This window comes from Lissotriton helveticus, chromosome 9 (genome assembly GCF_964261635.1).
Source record: "Lissotriton helveticus chromosome 9, aLisHel1.1, whole genome shotgun sequence".
In the NCBI taxonomy this organism is placed as follows: domain Eukaryota; kingdom Metazoa; phylum Chordata; class Amphibia; order Caudata; family Salamandridae; genus Lissotriton; species Lissotriton helveticus.
This window is the reverse complement of record NC_136070.1, coordinates 604,804,676-604,829,022: the sequence shown is the minus strand read 5'-3', so window position 1 is coordinate 604,829,022 and position 24,347 is coordinate 604,804,676. Positions and strand designations below refer to the sequence as shown.

Below are 24,347 nucleotides of genomic sequence, written 5' to 3'. Positions count from 1 at the left end.
GGCTGTCTGTAAATGATACTGTACCTCCATACTATGATTTAGTAATATATTTGCAACAGTGTTCTCCAAAAAGCACTACCAGCTACATACTACACCCTTACCACTCTCTAACTGAATACATTTGCTACACATGTTCTTTGTGTGTTGCTTGTATATTTCACAATCCCTATGACTTCAATGATGTAGCATTGGTGTCAGCATCCCCACTCTGAAAATTGTTCCAGCAACCCAGGAGTGGAAAATAGAGTATTCCGTTGGAAAATGTAGGATCAGAGGTTTGGCATACACAAGCACAACAGATGCTACAGGGACATGACATTTCATTTCGATCAGTCTATTTTTATTTTATTGCAAAACCTTTTACTGACTTTGTTGCAAATATGTGTTTTTTAAGAAACATTCAGTTAGATGGTACATATGATTTTTGTTCATCCACCTACTTTGAGATAGCATATTTTTACAAATATTTGTTGTTGTTTCAAGTTATTGTTGGCATCCCTTCCACGCTATCCACTAGATGGCAGATTGTGTCTCATCTACAGCTGAACCATCTCTTTCTTTCTCACTTCCTCTTGCTTTTCCATCTTCTGGAGAAGATGTCTACTCACTCCTCAACCTCTGTCATTTTGGGTGCTGCTAGGCGGCTGATGTCTCTCAAGGAAGACAGGAGTTCGGGAGAGTGGCTTTACAATGAGATCTGCATGGGAGAGCACCAGACCTGCAACTTCCCCAAGCTCATCAACAATTACTTCCAGTACATCATCACCTTTGCTGAAGACGAGGCAGGTAACTTTAATTCACCTACAACGTAGGCAAGCAGGCAACCTACCGGGCCACAAATTGGGACATATCACCATCCTTCCAATCTGCTGAGGGACACCAAAGAAGCACAAGGCAGAAATATGTCAAATTAAGTTAAACTTGAATACCCTATGTAGATCTGAGTGACTCATATTCAGATGAATTCATTCAAAAGTCTGATTGTCTTCTTAAATTCTTTTTTATGTCTTAATTCTGAAATAAATTCTTGTATAGTCAATTATTGTATCAAAATTACATTGCGAAAAAATTACGGTTTTACTTTTAGAAATATAAAATTGAGAAATATTGAAAGTTAGTCATTCAAAATGAAAACCTCAGCTTGAAAATTTAAGAAATCATTAAAAAGTTAAAGGTTGTTTACCTTAGACAATTTTTGACATTATACATTTTTATACTCCTCACCCTTAGATAAAGAATTTCGGATTCCTTAGAATTCTGAATTCCAACTTGGTATCATTAGCAGCGTGTGCAGTGCATCACAGAATAATTGTATTGTCTTTTATGAAATTAGAAATGTGTAATGCAGAAGTTGTACCTGAATTCCGATTCAAGTTTGAGACTTCCATTCTGAAATTTTTCAAAAACTTCATTGTTTTGTTTATTTCAAATTCTACATTTGCAACCAGTTTACTCCTTTAGAGAACACAATAGTTAAGGCCTTGCTTGAAAATTGAAGTTGATATACGTTGTAGGCATACTCTTAAAATGGGACTGTCCTCAATTGGGCTGATCTTTTGCAAATCTACTGTTTGGAGGTAATTAAAAAAATCCTGTCCCAATAGAATATCATGCATTACAACACATGTCATTACCACACATGCAATGCAACTTGTTGACCTTTATAATATATATGTATATACTCCACATGGTCTGCTGCCATGGGCACTGTGGTCCTCCTTGTAGTTTGGTGGTGCATCCTCAGTCACTGCAAGTATGAAAAGAGTCATACTCACAGGACAGGACAGGATTCCAATTCCATTTATTGAAGCAGTGAAGAAATGGTTCGGACAAAGCCTGACGCATTTTAGTCCTCCTGGAACCTTGCTCGTGGGATGTTTTCTAACAGTCCTACTATTTTTATACATTAGTTTTACTTTTCCAACTTCCTTTTGTTACTTTCCATCACATGGGAGTTGTAGTTTTTAAAGTGCAAGTGCGTAGTGTGATTAATGCAGCATCAGTCTAAAACAATGTGCTTGTGTTTTTAAAATGCAGTGAGTACAGGTTATATATATTCAATTTAAGCGCAAACAACATGATTAAACATTATAAAAAAGTCAAATCATCACAGATTTCAATTTCAGTAGATCTTCAATATGTTCTTATAGGGGTTTTATAGTCTTTTAAATCTATTTAAACTGCAGTGCGTCCAATAAAGGCTTAAACTTTAGAGATCTCTGTTTCATAGCTTGATGTTCAAATGGTTATGTCTTTTTAGGTCTCGCACAGCGTCGCGGCGCATGCGCTGCTTGCTTGCGAGCTCTATTGTCGTCGGGCTTGCTTCTGAAGTGGGGTGGAAGGTCCACCCATGCTTTTGATTGGCGCGCGTCATAAACACTCGCTTTTCATTGCAAGGGAGGCTTGTTTGTTCCCTCCCTGTCTCCTGTTTGCCTCCCCCACCCGGATTGGAGATTGTGCATGCACACAGCGTCTCCTTTGCTCATGGCATCTCTTCCGCCTCGGTGTGCGGTCCTAGAGGCCTCGCCGGGGCTTGGTTAATTAGCTGTCATGTTTAGCGCTTTCACTTTCACAAATCGCGGCCTCGTGTTGCTTGTATTTTGCTGCTTCTCGCCAAGTAGCTTTTTTGATGTTGTGTGTTACATCTTCATGCTGCTTACACTTTGCCAAGTCGCTGGGCTTCATTTTGCGTTTGTGGTTTTAGGTCTTACAGCGCTTTCGCTTCTGCCAACACCAGGCATTGTATCAGTCCAGTCATGATACAGTTTTAGTAGGTGTAGGACTGTGTGTGTCTTATTTCATTTTCATGGCGCGTACATTTCAGGCATTGTATCAGTCCAGTCATGACACAGTTTTAGTTCGTGTAGTACTGTGTGTGAAGGCACAACGCACGCATGGCGCGCTTTCACTTTCCTATTTTTTTTAATTTTATGTGCAAAGTGCGTGCTTTCACTTTCATTTTTATTTGTTTCTGAACATCGGCCGCTGCCCACACCACTCGCGGAACGGTGCTCTTGAGTCACCGTGGCTGCTTTTCCTTTTAATTTTCGGCACGCTGACTCTAGGGACACATCACTTGCGGAACGTTGCTCTTGAGTTACGGCAGCTGCTTTTCCTTTTAATTTACTGCAAGCTGACTCCAGGAAGAGCTGCTGTAACCGGAGCAGGTGATAAAGCGGTCCCTACCGGTGACGGAGGATAGACCGACCGCTCTCGTGTGTGCTTCTGTACCGAAGCTGTGGATGAAGCCGTCCCTGCCCCTGACAGGCAGGGCGGGAGTGGGTAGATTGTTCACGTGTGCTCCCGTCCAGTCCCAGGACTGGGCACAGTGAGATGTTTGGCGGTGACCCCTGCTGACACCCCCTTGGATCTGCCAGCAGGACCCCCATGTGCCACCGCTGACTGCAGCTCTCCCGGTGCCCTGCATGGACTGGCAGCCCGGGTCGCCACCCTGGTGCAGGAAACATGGCACTGGAAAAAGTCTACTTTGTACTGAAAGGTAGGTGAGCTTCATGTGACCACACGCAGTCCCCCATCCGAGAAAGAGTGCTCTTAACTGGCGCACAGACCTTGGGTTCAAGAGCTGCGATGCAGTGCGTGCAGTGCAGAGAGTCCATACTCTGAGCAGGAACTGGCAGTGCAAAAGTGTGAGCAAGCAGTGTGTTTACTGATAAGTTACAGCGTCCCGGTGTAGTGTGGAAGCCCCCGTGCAGTGCCCGAGACCTATGCTTGTGCTAGCACAGAAATACGGGCACGGTGTGTGTAAACCGCCATAGATGCAGCGCTTGAGCACAGCTTGCAGCTTTCACGTTGTGAGTAGAGAGTTTTCATTACTAAGGCACAGTGCCCGTGTGCAGTTTGTAGGTGTCCTGGTGTGAGCAGTCATTTTATCCACTTATAAGATGTAGAGTCCCACTGCAGTGTGCCAGGCCAGTGTGGTCACTGCAAAGAAATACGCGTTACCCACGTAGACTATAAAAAGACAATAATGGCTGCAGTGCTCCAGTGCTGTGTGTAGTTCTCATGAAGGGAGCAGGTAGCTTTTTTCACTGCTTTGATGAAGTGCTTTGTGCAAGTCTCATGACCTGTGTAAAGAGTGTTACACCAAGTGCTCCAGTGCGGTGTTCATTCCCCATAATATGCTCAGGCTGTGAGTTTAGTGATTAGATGCAGTGCCCCAGGAAGTATGCAAGACTCATACTGTGTCTATGCAATGTAAGATGCAGTGACCACTTGTATTGTGTATGTCTTATACAGGGAGCATGCAGTGCTCTATGTTTTTTCGCATATACGACATGCATGTCTCATGATGTGAGCAAGCTGAGCTCATATGACTCTCTAACGCAGTGCATAATTGCAGTCTATGGCCCAGATGTAGGTAAAACTTATTTACCGATTCTTATTTACCGAATTTTACCGATTCGGTAAATAAGAATCGGTAAATAAGAAGGGGGGGTATGTAGGAACATCCAGATGTTCCAATTTACCGATCGGTAAATATCTGTATTTACCGATTCGGTAAATACCGACCGGTAATGCTCCATTCATTCCTATGGGCTTTGAAGCCCATAGGAATGAATGGGGCATTACCGGTCGGTATTTACCGATCGGTAAATACCGATTTTGACAAGGGTGCAGGGGGTGTCACTTTGACACCCTCTGGCACCCCCAAAAAAGGTTCGGGGGCCATATGGCAGGCATACCTGCCATAAGGGCAGGTCTGCCTGTCATATGGCACAGGTGTGCATGCACACATGTGCATGCACACCTGAATCGGTATTTTAACATCAAATACAATTTGATGGTAAAATACCGATTTTGCAGGCCTTGTGGGACTCAGAAGAGTCCCACCTACATATCAATTTTACCCATTCGGTAAATATACCGGTCGGTAACTTTACCGACCGGTATATTTACCGACCGGTAAAATTACCGATTTGCAGCGTTACAGTCCCCCTACATCTCGGTAGCCAAATACCGGTCGGTAACGGCCGAATTCGGCCGTTACCGACCGGTATTTGGCTACCTACATCTGGCCCTCAATGTATTGTGATGTAAGCATGGAGTGTAGGTTGGAGTGTCCCAGTGCAGCTGACATGTATATGTCTTCGGTGCCCCAGCTTTCACTAACGTGGTGTGCCGCCCCCCCCAACAGCTGTTTTAAAAACACTCTTGGGAAGGACTTTTTGGGATGTATGCTGTTTCTGTGTATACTGACCCAAGTTCTGTCAAGTTACCCAATCTGGTAGTCATTGGATTTATTTTAAAAGCTGGTGTAATTGATTCTAGTTTTCAGAATGTTTAGTTTTTTGGCATGTGTTTTTTTTCCGTCTGGCCTGTGTCACTTACACCCTTTTAAATAACAAACACGTCCTGCTTCCTTCTTTTCTACGCACACTGCAGGCTCATCTTGTAAGCGCTACATATAAATGCAATTACAATTACAGTTCACCACATCCAGCTACAACACTCAAAACAAATACACATGGTAAAAGACATTGCCATTTACAACGCTAATAGCTCTAATTCTCGCAAATGCGAGACCTATTGCAATGCAAATGCTGGTTTTATTTCCTTTCACTGCCCATCATTGGGCAATCACCCTGCCTGCTAGTATTTCATAACAAACATAGCGTGATATTCAAATGATTTGGTCTGTTTCCTATTTCCTTTCATTTCAGTGGGATTTTGCACAGCCTGCTGGTAGTTGTAATTGTTGGTGTTTTTCCGAATTCATTGTTAATTGTGCCTGTCTTTTTCCACCCTTCAGTGGGCTCATTCCTTGAATTACCATTTTCTTAAAGGGGCCCCTTGGATAAATCGTCATTTCTTTAGTTTACTTTTCTTGATCATTTTACTGCACTTAAATTAATGCACCCTCTCCTAGGGTAGGAATAAAGTGAATGTGCGTGAAAAAGTGAAGTTAACTGATAAAAAATGTGAAGAAGAAATACAGCTTTGTATGATTGAGATGATGTTTCCGTCAAGTTTTTCCTTTTCTGAAAGATGACATACTTTCATTTCCCAGTAATTATGTTTTATTATTTTTTTTATATATATATATATATATATATATATATATATATATATATATATATATATATATATATATATTCACTGAAAAAACCATAGGTTATAGACCATATATAGTTAGGAATTAGCATTTACAAAACCTTGAAAATTCACTGAAAAAACCATAGGTTATAGACCATATATAGTTAGGAATTAGCATTTAAAAAACCTTATTTTACTCACACAAAACCATTGAAATTCCATATATAGTTAGTTGCACTAACTATATATCGCGCACCCGCAATCCACTGCTGATGATGTCACATATTACATCATTCATGACATGGTCAGTGACATCACTGATGACATCACTGATGACATCTCACTTGACATCAATGATCACATCACTGATGATATCATTCATGTGATAATACAATGCATCTCCTCACACTCTAATATAACCTCCGTTACACCCAGTGTTAAATAGAGAGTATCATTTTTGAAACCATTGACACACCAATACTAGTTACTACATACGCACTCACTGATTCCTATGTCTACACACACATTCACTCATACAATCATTCATACATACAATCACTCATCTTTACAACACTATCATATGCACTCATACACCTATACAGACACTCACACTCTGCCACTCATCCATGGAGTTACTCACACACCTAGTCAGTCCTGAAAAGAATCAATCACACTTCCATTTTCTCATCTATACAGTTAAACACAGAACACCTTACATTTTTGAAACATATACTAACACATAGTTACTCTCTTATAGAATCACTGATACAAGTACACATTGATCTGCACAGAGTCACACACCTCCCAGCCAGCCATACACACACTCAGTCTCCCATACAAATACTTGTGCAACCAATCAATAACCCATATAGCTACTTATATAGCTACTGATCAACACATGCAGCAGCTTGCACAACAACAGACATACTGATGCACACTTTTAGACAGTTTAGTCACTAACCCGTGCATTCAGTAAGACGCATTTAATCACTCACTCATACAGTCAATCACGCACCTACTAAAACCTTCATTCAGACACTTATACATCCACTCATTCTTCAATATGTAAAACATATTTAAACTTTACAGAAACACATAATCACTGGATGTTGTCATCAGTGATGTCATCAGTGATGTCACTGACCATGTCATGAATGATGTAATATGTGACATCATCAGCAGTGGATTGCGGGTGCGCGATATATAGTTAGTGCAACTAACTATATATGGAATTTCAATGGTTTTGTGTGAGTAAAATAAGGTTTTTTAAATGCTAATTCCTAACTATATATGGTCTATAACCTATGGTTTTTTCAGTGAATTTTCAAGGTTTTGTAAATGCTAATTCCTAACTATATATGGTCTATAACCTATGGTTTTTTCAGTGAATTTCATTGGTTTTTTAACAGCTAATATCTGTAGCTGTAAAATGTATTCTTCTTTAAATCCAAAAATATATTTTATATGTTTATTAATAACTTTTTTTTTAAATATTTTTTTTTCTTCGTTCCCGCTTCGCGAATCGGGAAGCTTCCCGTTAGCTGACCTTGATGCCGCGAAATAGACCGCGAGCCGGTAAACGTTTCTTTACCGCAAGTGCCGCGTTAGAAAACAACATCGTGACGCCTCCCGTCCGCATGACGTTCCACGTTGTCGCGTGATACGTCATATGACGTGCTACGTTAGCGAACTGGTACGCGAAGCGAGTGCCAAAGCGCAGGTTTCTGGAAGCAAACCGGGAGGCCCTGCAAAGCGCTTAACGTAAACACAGCAAGTCATGTGACTTGGTAATAACACTTTTCATTGGTTCATTTCACTTTTGGTTTCCTAATGATGTAAGACTAGGTCATATAATCTAAAATGAACACTTTTGATTGGTTGAGAACTCTTGTTTTTCCCAAATGATGAAAATCCCTCCTTCTTTCCTCACTCTGACTTTCATCATTGTGAGAGAAAGACCCTTTGTGATCACTGAGCAATGGCTTCTTTAGTAGCTTCAGCTGGTGCTTCCCCACCACCTCCACCACATCCAAGGAAGAGTGGACCACCTGCTCAAGTTGTAATTCAACAAGAAGAAGAAGAAGAGGAACAGGAGGACGAGCACGAAGAGAGGCAGTTTTTGCCTGAGCAGCCCAAGACGTCTCACCGGAAAGAAAACTTCATTTGGCAATTTTTTAAAATTCCCAAAGGTCAGAAAAAAGTAAATGCAAGATACGTTACTTGCCTTATATGTCAAGATAGACTGTCCAGAGGGACCGACAAAAAATACAGTTTCGGAAACTACACAATGCATCGCCATATGACTAGGTGGCATCCTAACAACTACAGTGCTGCACAGTTTCGGAACGACCTAGATAATCTCCCTATTATGGCCAGAAGATCTGTTGTACCGGAAGTAACGGGACCAGAGGGCAGGGAGATGGTGCCAAATATACAAATGAGATTTGGTGAAGTAAAACACACCTGCGTATTTTGCGATGGATTCATTTCCTACGGAGAAAGAAGCATCACTCTGATCAACAGAGCTATTGACTATCATATGCAAGTTTGTCCGAAACGCCCAAAATAATAAATACTTCTTTTTTTTGTTTTGTTGCTCCTGTTGAGCCCTTTACAATGAATCGTTTTCATTGCCCCCTCCAAGAAAAACCCAAAAAAATATAAAACTGTTCCGAAAAATTCAAAAACATTAAAAAAATGTTCAGAAAAATAAAAAATAAAGTTCTTTTCAGAACTACCTCCCCGTTATTAAAAAATTGGTACAATATTTGGAACTGTGCCAACCTCTATTTCTCTTAGTTCGCTTCCTAGTTCGCTCGCTGGTACGCGAACTGGAAGCGAACCAAAAACAGTAAGTATAAGGGAAGGAAACACACACTTATGTTAAAAGAAAGACAGCTATAGGGGAGTAAACTAGAGATACTATTACCCATAATCCACTACTGATGATGTCACATATTACATCATTCATGACATGCTCAGTGACATCATCAGCAGAGGATTGCGGGTTTTTTGGCAACATGCCTTATCCACGGTTTAATAACGCTGCCTTTTGCTTTATATAAGTTTTCAAATTGTATGAAATATATACCAATAGGTCTTTATGAACCTTTAGGTAGTGCTTTTGTTCATGAGGTCTGGTCGCTTCCATACACATACAGATGTTTCAAAGATGATCAAGAAGTTTATCTGAATGGAGAGGAATGCACTGAGACGCCAGATCATTCACTAATGTGTAGGCACATACAGTTACACGATTCATGCAACAAACACCGACCAAATATGGCTTGCGTGTTGCAAGGCACGCCAGTTCCTGCTATCATCCCCACGTTCAAGTTGTTGGAAAATGGTAGTTATTTGATGCTCAATAATGAAGATTGTTCTGAGTTAATTAAAAGTATTCCTTTTATCGTAACAGTAAGTGAACGGGTTATTTGCTGCAGAAATGTTCTATTTCCTCCCACACATGAACATAGGGAGTTTTCAATCTGGCCACAAATACCAACCTTGGGACACGTTTCAACGGCATGACAAGAATAAGAGCTCTTTTGTCTCAGAGAGAGGTGGCCTTGAGTTCGGCCCGTGAAACTTTCGTACTTCACATAGCGAACACCCGTACACAGGTTTGCCTTTCAATTTCAGCAACATGTTTCCGACTATCTTTAACGCATCCTCCACAAAATCCCTGGCACACTTTTTTAAAGTTGTTACCAGTGGTCTCGTGACTTCATTTGAGAAAATCTTTGGAGTCATCCCTGCTCCCTTTCATTCCATTTTCTCCACTCTGGTTCGTGGATTGCATTTTTACTTGCATTACCAGCGGACGCTCTTGTGCTTTTTTACATTTTTTAATATGGATGTCCCTCCTATGCAACCTCCGACCCTGCAGCTGCTGACACTGTTCCGCAATCGCATGCTAGAATATTATGGCACAATGCCGTTGGCGATATTAAGCACGGCATATGGATTATCTTTTCGGTTCTCCTACTTCACCTGTGTCCAGCCTGTATTTCACTGCCTGACCTGTGATTTCGATTGGGCCATTGATTTGTGTCTCTGCGGACCGGTTTCTCCTGACGTCGACTTTAATCAGCTGATGACTCCTATCATTACTCACGAGTTGATTTGTCCTGGCGAAAGGATTATGGCTGTGGCATTGATGCATGGACTACTTGGTCCCTGGAATTTACTGGCGGCAGCACAGTCTTTCTTGGAACACAGCTTTCTTGAAAACCCACCGAGCTGTCCTCTGATGGTGATAGAGGATCCGGTGCTGGGAGAGCACGTATGTTCTTTTCCGCTTTTAAATTGGATGGCTGAACTGTTTTCGGATGAAGACGGTGACTTCCTGTTGGAGGCTGTTGCAGCTTATTTTGCATACACAGTTATGTCATAGACCTTTTTCATGTTTCATATGCTGAGTACTAGAATTTCATTGACAATTCATTGACTTAATTGTCAAGTTTTTATTATTTACCTTGCCTATTGGCTTAAGACTCGATAAAGTACTTGGCTGTTTTATTTTTCTTTAGCATTGAATTTTCCTAGTTTTTAATGCTTTACCTTGCGGACCGTCCACATATAAACTTGCAATCTGCTCTCATGAGATGGCACTTCTATTATCTTATTCAGTTCGTTTCCGGATCATGAGGAGGTGTCATCTAGGTCCTGGATATCTTTACACCGTGTTAAGTTAGCATGGGCTCATTACCGGTTTAAACGCCATTTTTCCTTTTTTGCAACTTCTGCACACGACATTTAGTTGTTGCTTTAGCTTTCCACCTAGTAGTTCATCGTGGTTTACATGAGAATAATATGTTATTGGTCTACTATCTGCTTTACTTGTTAAACTATATCTGTACAGCGAGTGCTAAAGTTTCAAGAACAACACGATACAGAATTGTTATGAGGTCTGATCTCCACGACTTCATACTCATAACATAAGTGCAACTTCTGCCAATTCTGGGCATGAGGCGGGTTTTATATTGCTTTGCCGAACACACATACACAACAGTTGATGCGGTTCACATGAAGAGAGAGCTGGTGTATGCTGATGTGATTCCTTCAAATCTAAGACACTAAAGTATGGGCACGCCCTAAACCAACACAAAGAGACCTTCTTAGCAAATAATATAATATGTGTATTAGGGAGGGTGAGATATAAGCAGCCGCGGGCCGTGGAGGGAGTTACGGTGAGGCAGGGAGGCGGGGAGGGGGAGAAGCAGGGTGGAGCCCTCTCTACCTTGCCCCTCCCCCTCCCCGCCTCCCTGCCCCACCGTAACTCCCTCCACGGCCCGCGGCTGCTTATAAGTGTTGCTAACTCTTATTCATTTACAGCATGTTAACATACTGTCACCATTCGCTTTTTATGTACTAGTAACTATGCTGGTAATTTTGCTACTGATAATATGTGTACTTGTATTCTCCACCCTGCTTCTCCCCCTCCCCGCCTCCCTGCCTCACCGTAACTCCCTCCACGGCCCGCGGCTGCTTATAAGTGTTGCTAACTCTTATTCATTTACAGCATGTTAACATACTATCACCATTCACTTTTTATGTACTAGTAACTATGCTGGTAATTTTGCTACTGATAATATGTGTACTTTTATTATCTAAGGTACTACGCCTGAGAAGACGGCATTAGTAAATAAACTTTTCAAATACACATGTGTTCTTCTTAACTCCATGTTCTGGTTTCTAAGAAATATATAACGACCGACTGTTCATGAGTTCCACGTATCCTGAGGTACTATAAGTTCATATTCTGGATTGTCTAAACATTGAGAGTTTGTTATATCCAATGTGACACTGTACCTAGCTTGCTAAATAGTTTTTGATTACTAACGTGAGTTTTGGGACACCCTAATTCGCCGAGGTTCCAATCCTCTGTCCACAGTTCTGTGTGAGAACAGAAACCCTGCGACAGGGGCACCCCCGACCCTTGCTGGACCTTCATCACACTTGCGATACAACTCCAGCAATGCGCCACCTTTACGGCACAGATACATCACGCATCTGTGCTGTTTTTGCCCCGTGATGCGCCGCATTGTAAATGCAGCACACCATAGGTGACGGAACAGCGGCACAGAATGACTAACACATCCCTGGTGATGCGCCAGTCATCATAAATCTATCCCTATGCTTCTTATCTTGTTAGAGATGAACCGCCATATGTATCATCAAAGTTATTTGCATTTCCTAAATAGCGAACTTTAAGGAATAAATAGCGATTCTTTACCATTCCTAGTTTGCGATGAGCTATTTGCTAATTAGCCGAATGTAGCCCAATGAAGCCCAATGTAGCCCAATGTAGCCCAAAGATGGCCGCCAGACACACAAAAAAACAAATGTAGCCCAAATATCAGCCAGATGTAGCCCAACTATAGCCCAGTGACAGAATGACCAATCAGCTTCGCAAACCTCCGTTACGCGAAGCGGAGCGCTGTTACAGATATATATCTTTTTTTGAACGTTAATTTCTCAAAATCCACTGGAGCACATATATTGAGACCTAGCAAAGGCACATCGGGCTACCAGTCCCTAATATTTTGCCAAGTTTCGTGCAAATCCATTCAGCCGTTCAATTATTATTTTTATTATTTTTTTTTGCCCCGCGGGGCCCTTTTAAAACCTCCACATCAAACCTAGGGGGTCAGCGAGGATCTACTATGCCCCCTTATAGTTATTTCCCCCTTTGTTTTGACCTCCTCTTGTCTCTCGATCCTACCGAGAGACAAGATGGCGGCCGCTACGGACTGTTTGGAATGTTGACAGACGCCGGAGAACCAATCAGCTTCGCTTCACAAAGCTCCGTTGCGCGAAAAGTCCGCGAACCAGAGCGCTAACCGGTCCGCTGTTACAGATATATATCTTTTTTAAAACGTTAATTTCTCAAAATCCACTGGAGCACATATATTGAGACCTACAAAAGGCACATCGGGCTACCAGTCCCTACAATTTTGCCAAGTTTCGTGCAAATCCATTCAGCCGTTCGGGCTAAAAGTGAGGCCAACCGCCCTATGGAAAACTCAATGTTAAAAACACGTTTTGGGACCCCCCTTTTTTCTCGGCCCCCACTGGACGAACCCCCCCCAAATTTTCAAGGGCTGCTCAGAAACAAAATGTGCCATTTTCCTGAAAATTTCAGCCAATTCCGTCCACAAACGCCAAAGTTATTAGACATAGAATTTTCAAAAAACCCATAGAGAAAAAATCCTAACTATATATACCTACTGGCGACCGCCAGTAGGTAATATATATATATATATATATATATATATATATATATATATATATATATATATATATATATATATATATATATATATGGTTTCACACTGTTGCTGCCTTTACCTTGTGTTGCTTTATCACATCAGTTCTTCAGTGATTTTGTGGCTCATGTCCAAATACTTAGTTGATTTTGGGCTGGCTCCTGTATCTTCTCTTAGTTTTACCCTCCAGTGTGTCTTTGTTTTTCTTTGATAATTGCCAAGAACGTTCATTATAACTGCATACATGCCATGATAAATTAATTAATTCTCTGTTCCATTTGGCAAATGTGTGAATGTACTATGTCGCTTGAGGTCTTCCTTTCATTATAACTTGTGTTGCCTTAAGTTAAAGAAGGCTTACCAGTTTATTTGTATTTCCATTCACCCTTCATAGAATTTTTCTTTCGAATCATTGATTGTAGAAGAAGTTTGATTTGTATTGGATCTGTTTTTTACCATTCTTCTACATGCTATTCCCTAGATACGTATATGATTGTCCTATGTCAGATGATATTTCAGGTATTTTAGATTCTTTATTTAAGTTGTGATGCCTTAAAGTCTTTTTTTGCTAATTACTTCTGTGATTATAGATGAACATATAGTTCCTCATCTTGGTTAAGCCCATGCGGTGTTCGGGTGCGTAATGACAGAATATCATAAGATTCTCTTTGGCATAGGCAACGTTCTCTATACCCTTCTTGTTCAGCTTTTTCCACTGTGTCAATTGCATAGAATCTCACTTTTGATCAATCACTGTTGTGATGTTGCTCCATTTGTTTGGCCACTGCATTGCTTCTATCTTTATTGTTGGTGGCATTCCATGAGCAAGGTCCCAGAGGGACCAAAATGCATTGCGCTTTGTCTGAGGCATTTCTTCACTGCTTTAATAAATGGAATTTTAATTCGGTCCTGTGAGTGAGACTCGTTTCATATTGGCAACAGTATTTCTTGCCATTTCATTACAAATGTTGCAGTGATATCATCAATGATGTCATAGAAGATGCCATGAGTGATGTAATATGTGTATGTAATATGTGGGGTAATTGGTAGTGCATGGCAAAGGTGCGAATTATAGTTACCTTAAATCACAAGTTATAGTTGCTTGAGATAACCATAGCTATAACTGATGAATTTCTGTGGTTTTTAGAGTTTAAAACATTACATTGTGGCTGGTTTCATGGCTGGTTGCAAGGGCCCTTTGCCAATCCACTTCTGAAAGCAACTCTGCATCCAAGCCCCCAAGGGGGATTTGTATGTTTTTCATATGGACACGCCAGCCCAAGCGTTCGCACACTATAAATATGTCCTGTTACCAAATATCAAATAATTTCCCTCCTTTGCTTTTTCTTTTTTCAGGTGAGCTGTATTTCCTGTCAACGGGGACGCCAAGTGCGGCTGTTGCTGCAGGAGCGATGTACAAAATAGTGGACCCTTCCAAGTAAGGTGATTTGCCTTTCTTTAAAGGGTAATGAGGGGCACATTTTGAACAGTTTAACATTATTTGTACCACTATTTAAATAGTCAAGGGCAAACCATATATTAGTCTCCTCAAGACAAAACTTTCTATCCCTTCAATTGACGACACGTCCAGACAGTATCAAATTACTCACTGTAGCAACTATTGTACATTCAGCCACATTATACTATTTATTTCACTTTTGCCTTTGGCTGGTAGGGCCGCTGAGCAAAACACCTTTCCTTGGCCAATGTACAAAACATTTTTATGGTCACAAGCTTGCAATTTGCAAAATCCTAGGATTTGTGACGCAAAGGTGTGTTTTACAATGTACAAAACCCATTTTGCAAGCCAGAAAAGCCTGGTCAAATGGGGAAGCACCTGCCCCCTCAATTGACACAGGCCACTTAAAAAAATGTTTTCCCTTTGGGAATGCAGGGACCAGAGTCTGATGTGCCTTGCAGACCACCATCGCTGCATTTGCAGTTAATAGCATTAAGTTATAAATAGTGATGTGCCTAGTTTATATTCTTTAGGTAGGTTGTTTTGGAACACTCTGCACACGGACATTTTGCGATCCAGGTGGGCAGCTTGAAGGTCAGGAACTGAACACTTAAAATGCAAGAGTCACAGCAGTATGGCCCTCATCAGTCAAATGTACCAAAACTATTTGGTACATATGACCAATTATAAACTTGTTTTGCACTGGAAAGGACCCTTAAAGTAGCGCAAAGCAATGACAAGCACTGCTTTGCTTTACTTAGCACCGAGGGGGCGTTTCATGGGTGGAACATGGATGTTCCTATGCAACCATCCATGCCTTTTGACGCAAAACCATATTTACAAAGATTTGCAGACATGATTTTGCACCAAAAGTTAAAGCCCTTTCAAAGAAGGCACTAACTGGAGACATGCTCTCATTTCTCTGTGCTGTTTCGACATTGCATGCGTGCTGCACTGTGCAGCACACATACAAAGTGGGAAAAGCATTCCATTGTGTCTAGGAATAGTACTTTGTACAAGAAGGGTACCCTTCCTGTACAAAACCTATGCTAGACTCATGCACACACCCTAGGGCTATGGTGCTAAGGTGTGTGCATGGCGCACAGCCGCTGAAATCAGCAACGGCGCAAGGGAAAGGGGAGGAGAGAGCCATATCTCTGAAGATATGGCGCTCTCCTGCTCCCTCCCTGTCGTGCAACGCAGCGCAGCCTTGCCGGGGGCTGCGCTGCGTTGGGTGCCTTTTTTGCAAATCTCCCCCTAAGAGTATAAAGGGATCTTAAACCGGATGCATGCCCCTGCAGAATCCAAGGCGGTGCACCAGCCTATAAGTACCATGTCATAGTGACTTCAGTACTAGGACGAAGAACATGGTTCTGACCAAAAAGTAAGCTTTAGACACCGAATTACTCTAAATGTCTCACCTCTTCAGGCACAGGGACCAGAAGTGACTGTAGGTCCCCGCCATAACTCTAATGCTGAAACAACCACACTGAGTGCATCACGCCCTGAGCTGAGCATTAGAAACCAACAAGTCATGAACATCTTCAAGACTAAGGCTTGTGGAAAACACCAAACTGTGATGAGAGGATGATTGAAAAGTATTAAGCTCTGTCCTTGAATTCTCTCCTATGAGGTGGAAAATCTCCACCACACAATTCTGAGTAACATCCTGTGGATTTGCTGAAAACAGAATGTGGGCTTACACATTTTCAGGTTTATGGTACAGAGCCATTGCCCAGTATGGAGAGAAAGAAAATAAGATCTGTGTCATCCTCACCACTTTTACACAACTGCTGAAAAGTAACAAAATCAAAAATGAAGGAAGAACTCCTTCCTTTATGCCATGACAAGCAATCAGGAATAGAAGCCTTTATTATGTTCTATGTACCACACCAGATCCTTGACTCGAAGATAAAGATGTTTCTCAACCACATGCAATAGTTCAAGAGAGTATGAATTGGGACACATGAGATGGATGAGCCTGGCAGAAGGATATTATCTCTGTTTCAGTCATCAATCAAAACAAAAATCCCTCTGTTATCTCCTTGCAAGTATTGAGAACCGAATCCTACACTCACCCTAAACGGCCCCTGATTACTAGATACGTGCGTATTTCTCTTTATCAGGTGAATGGAGGCAAAGAACCCTTTAAAGAGCTTCTGGAACATCTGGAACATGTGTGTTCAGAAGCAGTAGTTGATAAAGCTGTGAAAAGCATGCTTGGTCCAGTCTCTGTCTGATGCAGAAGGCACCTGACTCTTGGAAGATTTGAGGCATAGAGGCTTGGTCAAAAGGATTGAAACTGAATTTGAATTCCACACCATTTATTTTTCTGCAGTGAGTGAAAACTTACCATAGAACATATTTTGTGCCTTCTCAGTGAGGTAATAGGTGTGCAGGCATGTACCATGTGCACAGTGATCCATAGAGATTTGTTCTTAGCTCGTAAAATTACATGGACACTACTGGAAGTGAGCTTCTGGAATCATCACATACATTGTTTCTTCTTATCCTATAACCTTTGTAGAAAACAACTCCAGTCCTAGCATATTTGGGGATAGATCAACTTCCCCCTAATACTCAAATAGGCTTATTTATTATTATCAGTCTTGTGCTGGAATTTGTTGGGAAAAGTTATAAATTCCCCAAGTATTTTAGGAAGGGTCAAAAAGTAGTAATTTTAAATTGCAGTAAGTACTGCCCCGAGGGCGCAATTCAAGGCAAAAACTAGGATTACTAAATTTAGCACACACTGCAAGGTGATGATGACCATTGTCTAACCCTGGCAAATAAAAAGTAGCATGGAGACACTTTTAATTGTAGGTAAAAAGAGGCCAGAGCTTTAGACACCCAAAACATTATAATATACCCTAGCAGAATATAAAAGAAAAATCACTGTATAAAGGTTATTCTCCTCAACCTTCTCATCTAAGCAGTGTCTACATATCGCATATGATTTTGGATTTAGATGACTTTCTCAGCCCCAAAGAGAGAATCAAGAGTGATGCAGATTCAAAGCCATTCGAAAACTTGAGTAAACCCACAAAAAGCCATAAAGTGCATGGTGGCCGAGAGGGCGGGCAGCAGTGGGAGAGGTTAAGTAAGGATTTCCATGCTAATGACCAAGTTCTGAATGGTGGCAAAGGTAAAAAAAAACAGATTGTCTTACTCGTGGAGGAGTGGGCAGGAGGAGTTCAGCTGGTGGTGTAGGCAGCAGCCGAACAGGAAGCTATAAGGGTTAAACCTGTGGCTGGACATTTAGCAAAGATTCAGGACCCACTCGCACATACGGGCAAAACAGGTGGATTATGCTGTATACAAGCTGTGTAATTGGGAGTTTACAGTGTCATCACTGGATCCCCAGATTAGGGCAGTTGAGACGGAGTAGATCATAATCACTATTAGGAATACGAGTTACAAAGAAAGGAAATTAATTTTCTCAAATCAATATCCCTTTTCCTTTACTTCTGTGAGTGATGGATCCATAGGTTCAGGTGTGTGCAATCTCTTCTGTTAGTCAGATATTTAAAGTTGGGATGAATCCCTTTATATTCTGCTCAAAATAACATATTCATCTGAAAGAGGGCCACAAACATCTCTCATCTGGTCATGAGTAGGAACTGACTGACAGAAGACACGGCCCCCTCTCTTGGCTATGAGAAGGGAGAAGAAACAATAGCAATAGGGTCCTGTTGAGAGGTGTCTCCTGTGAGTCTGAGGGAAATCCCTAGTTTACCCATCTGTCACAGACATCCAAATTATTAAGGTTCAGGATAATAGCACCAGATGAAATCTTTGTGCTTCTGCTATGATCTATTTGTGATTAACTTGGAGTCAGGAATAAGAGGTAGTATACAAACACAGCATACATGGCACAGAAGACTGGACCTTCAGTATGAGTCCACAGGGTGACCACACATGCAATGCCTTGTCTGTGAAATTGAACCAGGACAGTGAAACAGTGAACGTTGGTATTGGGACTAAAGTCAGCCTTAGAAAGGCACCTCTAGGTAGGTGTATGTGTTAGATCTGGTCTGCACCACATAGGCACCATTTTAGGAATGACCAGCAGAGAGATATTCTCTCAAACTACAGTCTGGATTCTCTGGTCGGGTTGGTACGTAGAACTACCCCTCAGATCAGATGGCTATTGTAAGAAGGCATAACACCATTTGACCACAGATTCACCCTGACCATTATCTGTAGCAAGCCCGAGTGGTCAGCCTTGATTTAGCTGAATAATCTGCATTAGCCAGTGATGGCACACTGCAGCACTGTTCTTTCAATTGTGATCTTTTGTCAGTATTCCTAGATTCAATACATACCACTTGAGGAATGAAGCGCTGTGTTTTCGATTTACAATACGGATTCAGGTATTGGATTAGGGGAATGATAACTATACCCTAAGCATATTATCAGTAACTTTGGCATATATTCACGACGGTGAAATGAAAAATGTACTTAACAATTGATGGATGAATTATATTTCAAAATTGATATTCAACAATATACAAATACAAGCCCTGACAAAGTTCAAGACTGCTTGAACGAAACGCGTTGGCTGGATGCTTTTTACTGATTGGATTTTATGATTGTGAATAAAGCAGGAACTTTCTAAATGGATCTAAGGACTCTTTAATTAACTTTCTTTCGGATGCACCATTCCACTTGTTGTGTTGTCAACATACCATATTTGTAGCTTAAGCCCCTTTGGACATGAGGTATTTGGTACATGGAGACTCAGAGGACTGAACATTTGGTATCAGTAAGAAGGGGTTCAAAGCTGCTCTAGTAGTTTGTGTGAAATTAAAATTGACCCCTAGAAACTGGAGCTAGGACACAGGAAGTTGGTATTTGACTCAAAGTCAAACTTAGTCTATGAAGACTAAGTGGCAGTTTCCATTGATGGGAATCTTTGCCACCTCAGAGCCAGTTCTGGTAGTAAGTAATAACAGCGCCAATTGGAGAACGCGGTAGTAAAACCTCATTAACACCTCGGGAAATCTCCAGTGTTTGACTGGATCAGCACAGTCGCTGGAGTGATAATCCCTCAGACTATTTATGTCCTTCCCTGACTGGGAGGAACACATCCCTAGGACAAGTATTTATGTAAAAACCAGTACTCACTATCTACTTCCATACAGCAAAGTCCTAGAAGTACTGGAAAGTAATTCTTCTGAAGGGTTTGACCAGCAGTGCAACTCATTGTTCAGAATAAAACAACATGAAGATAGTGTGTGAATTTAATTACTATTATCCTGTATCGTGTGGCATAACCCTGAGCTGAAGAATAAGCATGAAGAAGCTGGGATGGCATCCGCAGACAAATCGAGATCAATATCCAATACCCCACATTCTCTTCTCAAGCGTAACTTCTCAGCCTCAAGGGCAACCATAGCTAACCATAGAGGAGAGTGATCTTTAACTCTCCTTGACTCCCAGCCTGATACCAGCAAATCCAACACTATACTACATAGATATAAGTTTAACTAACTCTGTGTACAATGCTGCCTCATTCTTTAACCAATCATTTTCACTCACTCTTCTATGTAGCCAGTCTTCCCCTTGTGCTTTTTTTGTGTGCAGATTTATATAGGGCAAACTTGACTTGGAGCGCTTTACATGAGCACCAGTTACATTACACAAGGACAAGGAAACATTCATTTTATTAAATTTTTGGTAGGCACAGGGAGATGAAGTTATTTGCCCAGAATCACAGGATGAGGAGTCGACCTCGAGGCTCGAAGCTTGCTTTCCCAGCTCCAAAGTCATCAGTCTAGCCGTAAGACACTTCCTCTTCCTCCCTGGAAAGGCCTCGATGCTATGTACAACATATCTGAGGGGCATATTATCAAGAACGGCGTTAAAATGATCGCCGCTTTAGCGGTAGGACACTGCAGCTAAAGCGGTGATATTGGGCTTGATAATATGCCCTTGAGAATTCCAATAGAAGCCCATGTTCACACCAGAACATGGGTTTCTATGGGAATTCACAAGGGCATATTATCAAACCCATTATCTCCAATTTAGCAGCAATTTCTTGCCGCTCAAGTGGCGATAATTTTAACGCCATTTCTTGATAATATGCCCCTTAGTTTGTGCCGAGACTTTTTGTGTGCGAAAAAAAAGTAGCATAATTTATCAAGAAAAGCTCCCTTCCAAAGAATGCTGATAGAATACAAGGGAATGAGCTCCAGCTTCAAGTAGAATTTTCTAGAAGCCAGCGGCATGAAGCATAAAAACGTATGAAAGCAGAACTCCACCAGTAGGATGTGGAAGAAAAAAAAAAGAAAAAGGTGGAATCGGATTCCTCTCCCATTCCGTTTCGAAAAAAAACTACTAAATCGGAAAAAGAAAAACAGCACACTATCTAAAAAAAAGTAAAATTAAGAAAATCAGTGGTAATATTTCATTGTTTAGAAACATTAGTGTTTTACATCAAGACTAGCACACTGAACCCTCCACTTTTGGTCTTATAGGCATTGCCTTCTTTTAGAAGGAAGACATTTAACATTCATTATTAAATGAGTATACAGATGCTATTAATGAGTGTCTGGATGGGTACGAATGGAACAGAAGAAATCTAAAAGCACAGTCACTATGCATTGAAAATCTCCCAGACTAACTGAAAACCCCAGTATTCCAGAGGGTACTAATTGTGAGGCATGGGTGTTAACTGGTCCATGATGCAGAAAGCTGCTGAAACACAAGCAAATGTCAAAGACTTTATGATCTCTAATGACAGAGATGACTGAAGTTAAGAATGTCATTTTGCTTTATGCTTTCGTGAGTCCGTTTATCTTCCAGAGCATAAATTACTAGAGACTGTTATTGATTTGTCATCTTTGTATAAAGAACAACACTGTCATTCTACACTACAAAGATGGACTAGGCTGTTGGGATATTGAGGAAGTCATTGCAAGTTAGGAAGGATGGTACATGATCAGTTTCATTATGTGTCTGCTCCAGAACAAGCCCTACTGACTGCCTTTTTTTATAACAACATTTTTTACAGAGTTTTATATAGTACAAACTTGACCCGAAGGTATCAGGTATCAGAGCGCTTTACATAGCAACAGTTGCATTACATGAGGACACATTAATTTTTGTTAGGCACGGGGAGAGTAAGTGATTTGCCCAGAATCACAGGATGTTCAGCGTCGTTACCGAGACTCAAACGCAGTTCCCCAGATTCGAGGTCGACCGCCCTAGCTGTTCGGCCAACTCCTCTCCTCATCTCCCCATCTAACAATATTAAATATGAATGTTTACATAGCTAAGATAAAGAAAACATTCATCAATACATATAACTATCATTAGAAACAATAACACTCACCTGCAAAACATAGCTTTACAAAAAATAATTAATGATGCCTAAAACGCACTGAATATATCCACAGTTCTAAGACTATTGAAAGAAAAGGAACTTATTTTGTCTAAGCAGATAGGTTAACCTCAATATACCTTTGAAAAGGCAGTAATTCCCTAGTGAAGATGACGAAGGCTTTGGCTAGCAAACACAGAGAAGAAAAGGAGAGACCTCTATAAGCTCTAATCCAACAAAAGAACAAGCATTGCACCCACAAAATTATTTTAGGGGGTAATTTGTAAAGCTTTGGAGATTGTCTTAAGTATAGCTCTATTAATGAAATAAAGCACTGCTTTAAATATGATGTCCCAGAACACAAATTCCCAGACTACTGATTGATCCACAAGGAGAACTGTTTTGGCAGCTATAGAAGTAAAACATGAAATATGCTGTTATACTGACACTTCAGGTTGGTCTTTGCCTCATTCAGAGTGATCACAATAAGGACCTGTAGGAAGGAATTAAGGGGCATATTATCAAGCAGGGCGATAGGCAATTATCGCCGCTTTAGCAGCTGTTTTCGGCCGCTAAGCGGCGATAATTCTATCGCCCAATTAGCAAGCTGTCGCTAACTGATGTTAGCGACAGCTTTTAGGCGATAGCGAGCGGTTTGGGGCCTGCTTTGCATGTCAGCGATGTTTATCGCTAATGACATGCAAAGTGGGCATACCGAACGAGTTAGCGACTGAAAGCAGTCGCTAATGTCGCTATCGCCTATTAGCAAGGCAGGCGTAGCGATGGAAATATTCGCGCTAAGCGCGAATATCTCCAAATACTAACACCTGCCCAGACCAGTTCTTAGCCATGTTATCCAATGGAAGGTGGATAACATGGCTGAGAGCATTTCGTCGCTAATGCGTGAATATCGCTGTATTCGCAGCGATATTCACGCATTTCGCCGCTATCGCCGGATGTTTTAGCACAATGGAGAAAAACGTTGCTAATAGCATGTTTTCTCCGCTAACATATCCTGCGATAGGCAGCGATAAAAAAATCGTCACTAAGTCTATTTAGCGATAATTATCGCTACTTGTTGGTAATATGCCCCTAAAAGTGTTAAATTGAATTGCAAACTTGTGAAAAGGAGCAGTTACATTAGGAATGAGTTGTATTACGAAGCATATATAAATATCAAAAGATGTGAGTTCAGCACTATAAGCCCTTCCAATTTATATTTCCGAAATTGGATTTAGTTTTCTAATAGTAATATCTTATTTTGTTACTAACATTTTGTGAGTGGAAGAAAATTGGGTCCGTTTGGACTGAGATGCATTCAGATTCACAATTAGTTGATTTAAATATTAGCATGAAAAAGAACAATTGAAATTGTGCAACATCAATGTGTTGGAATTACAATTCTTCATTCGAGGATGTATTTGAGAAATCCGAATTTCACTTTTTATTCTCAAGTAGTTCAAGTTCAAGTTCAAATAACTTTATTCGATTGTTAATGTTACAATCATAAAAGTACAGGTTGATAAATGTACAGTTAATAAAAAATACAGTTGATCCATTGCATTTATGACACCAGAGGTAATATAGACAATATAAGACACGAATAGCAGGCAGAATATTCACTTTAAAAATATAAATAATTATAACAAGAATAAAAGATATAACATTATACCCAACAGCAACATGATTATCCCTCCATACTTTTCCTGAGTTTGATTGCTAATTTCAGAAAACTGCATACATGTAAAGTGCAGTCGCAATTCAGGAGTTGAAGGTAATAAAGTGCTGGTTTAATCTGTGCAAATTTCAACTCCTTTAAACGTGGTTTTAAGAAGAGCTTCCGGGGTAATGTGTAATAAGGACAAATAAATAAGAAGTGCGCCAAATCTTGCGGAGACTTTCCGTCGCAGCCGCAAGTTGGCAACACTTGACCTCGATGGGCTCCACTCGGTACTGCCAGTAGAAAATGAAACAGGTCAAAGCGGAACCTTATCAGTAGGAAACGTTCATAGCTGGTCATAGGCCATGTTAGGTATGGTTCCATTTGTAGACAGGTTTTAAGTAGTGCGTGTTTCCTAACACTGTCTTTCTGTAACTCAGCCTCTTCACGGTCTAAGTACCTGGTTGACATGAAGGTATTTTTCACAAAGACAACATCCAATTTGGTAATGGAGTCTGGTGTTACAAACAAATCAGGCCGTCCTAATTCAGTGAAACAATAGCTGATGTACTTCAACCA

General features: G+C 40.9%; 1 protein-coding gene across 1 annotated transcript in view; it reads left to right on the top strand.

Moving 5' to 3' along the window:
• LOC144782866 (HHIP-like protein 1) overlaps window positions 1-24,347 on the top strand; it is a 298,970-nt gene that overhangs the window by 232,480 nt on the left and 42,143 nt on the right. The window contains exons 6-7 of the mRNA XM_078662124.1: window positions 641-786; window positions 14,682-14,763. Coding sequence (XP_078518250.1) covers window positions 641-786; window positions 14,682-14,763 — 228 coding nt within the window. The remainder of the gene's footprint in view (window positions 1-640; window positions 787-14,681; window positions 14,764-24,347) is intronic.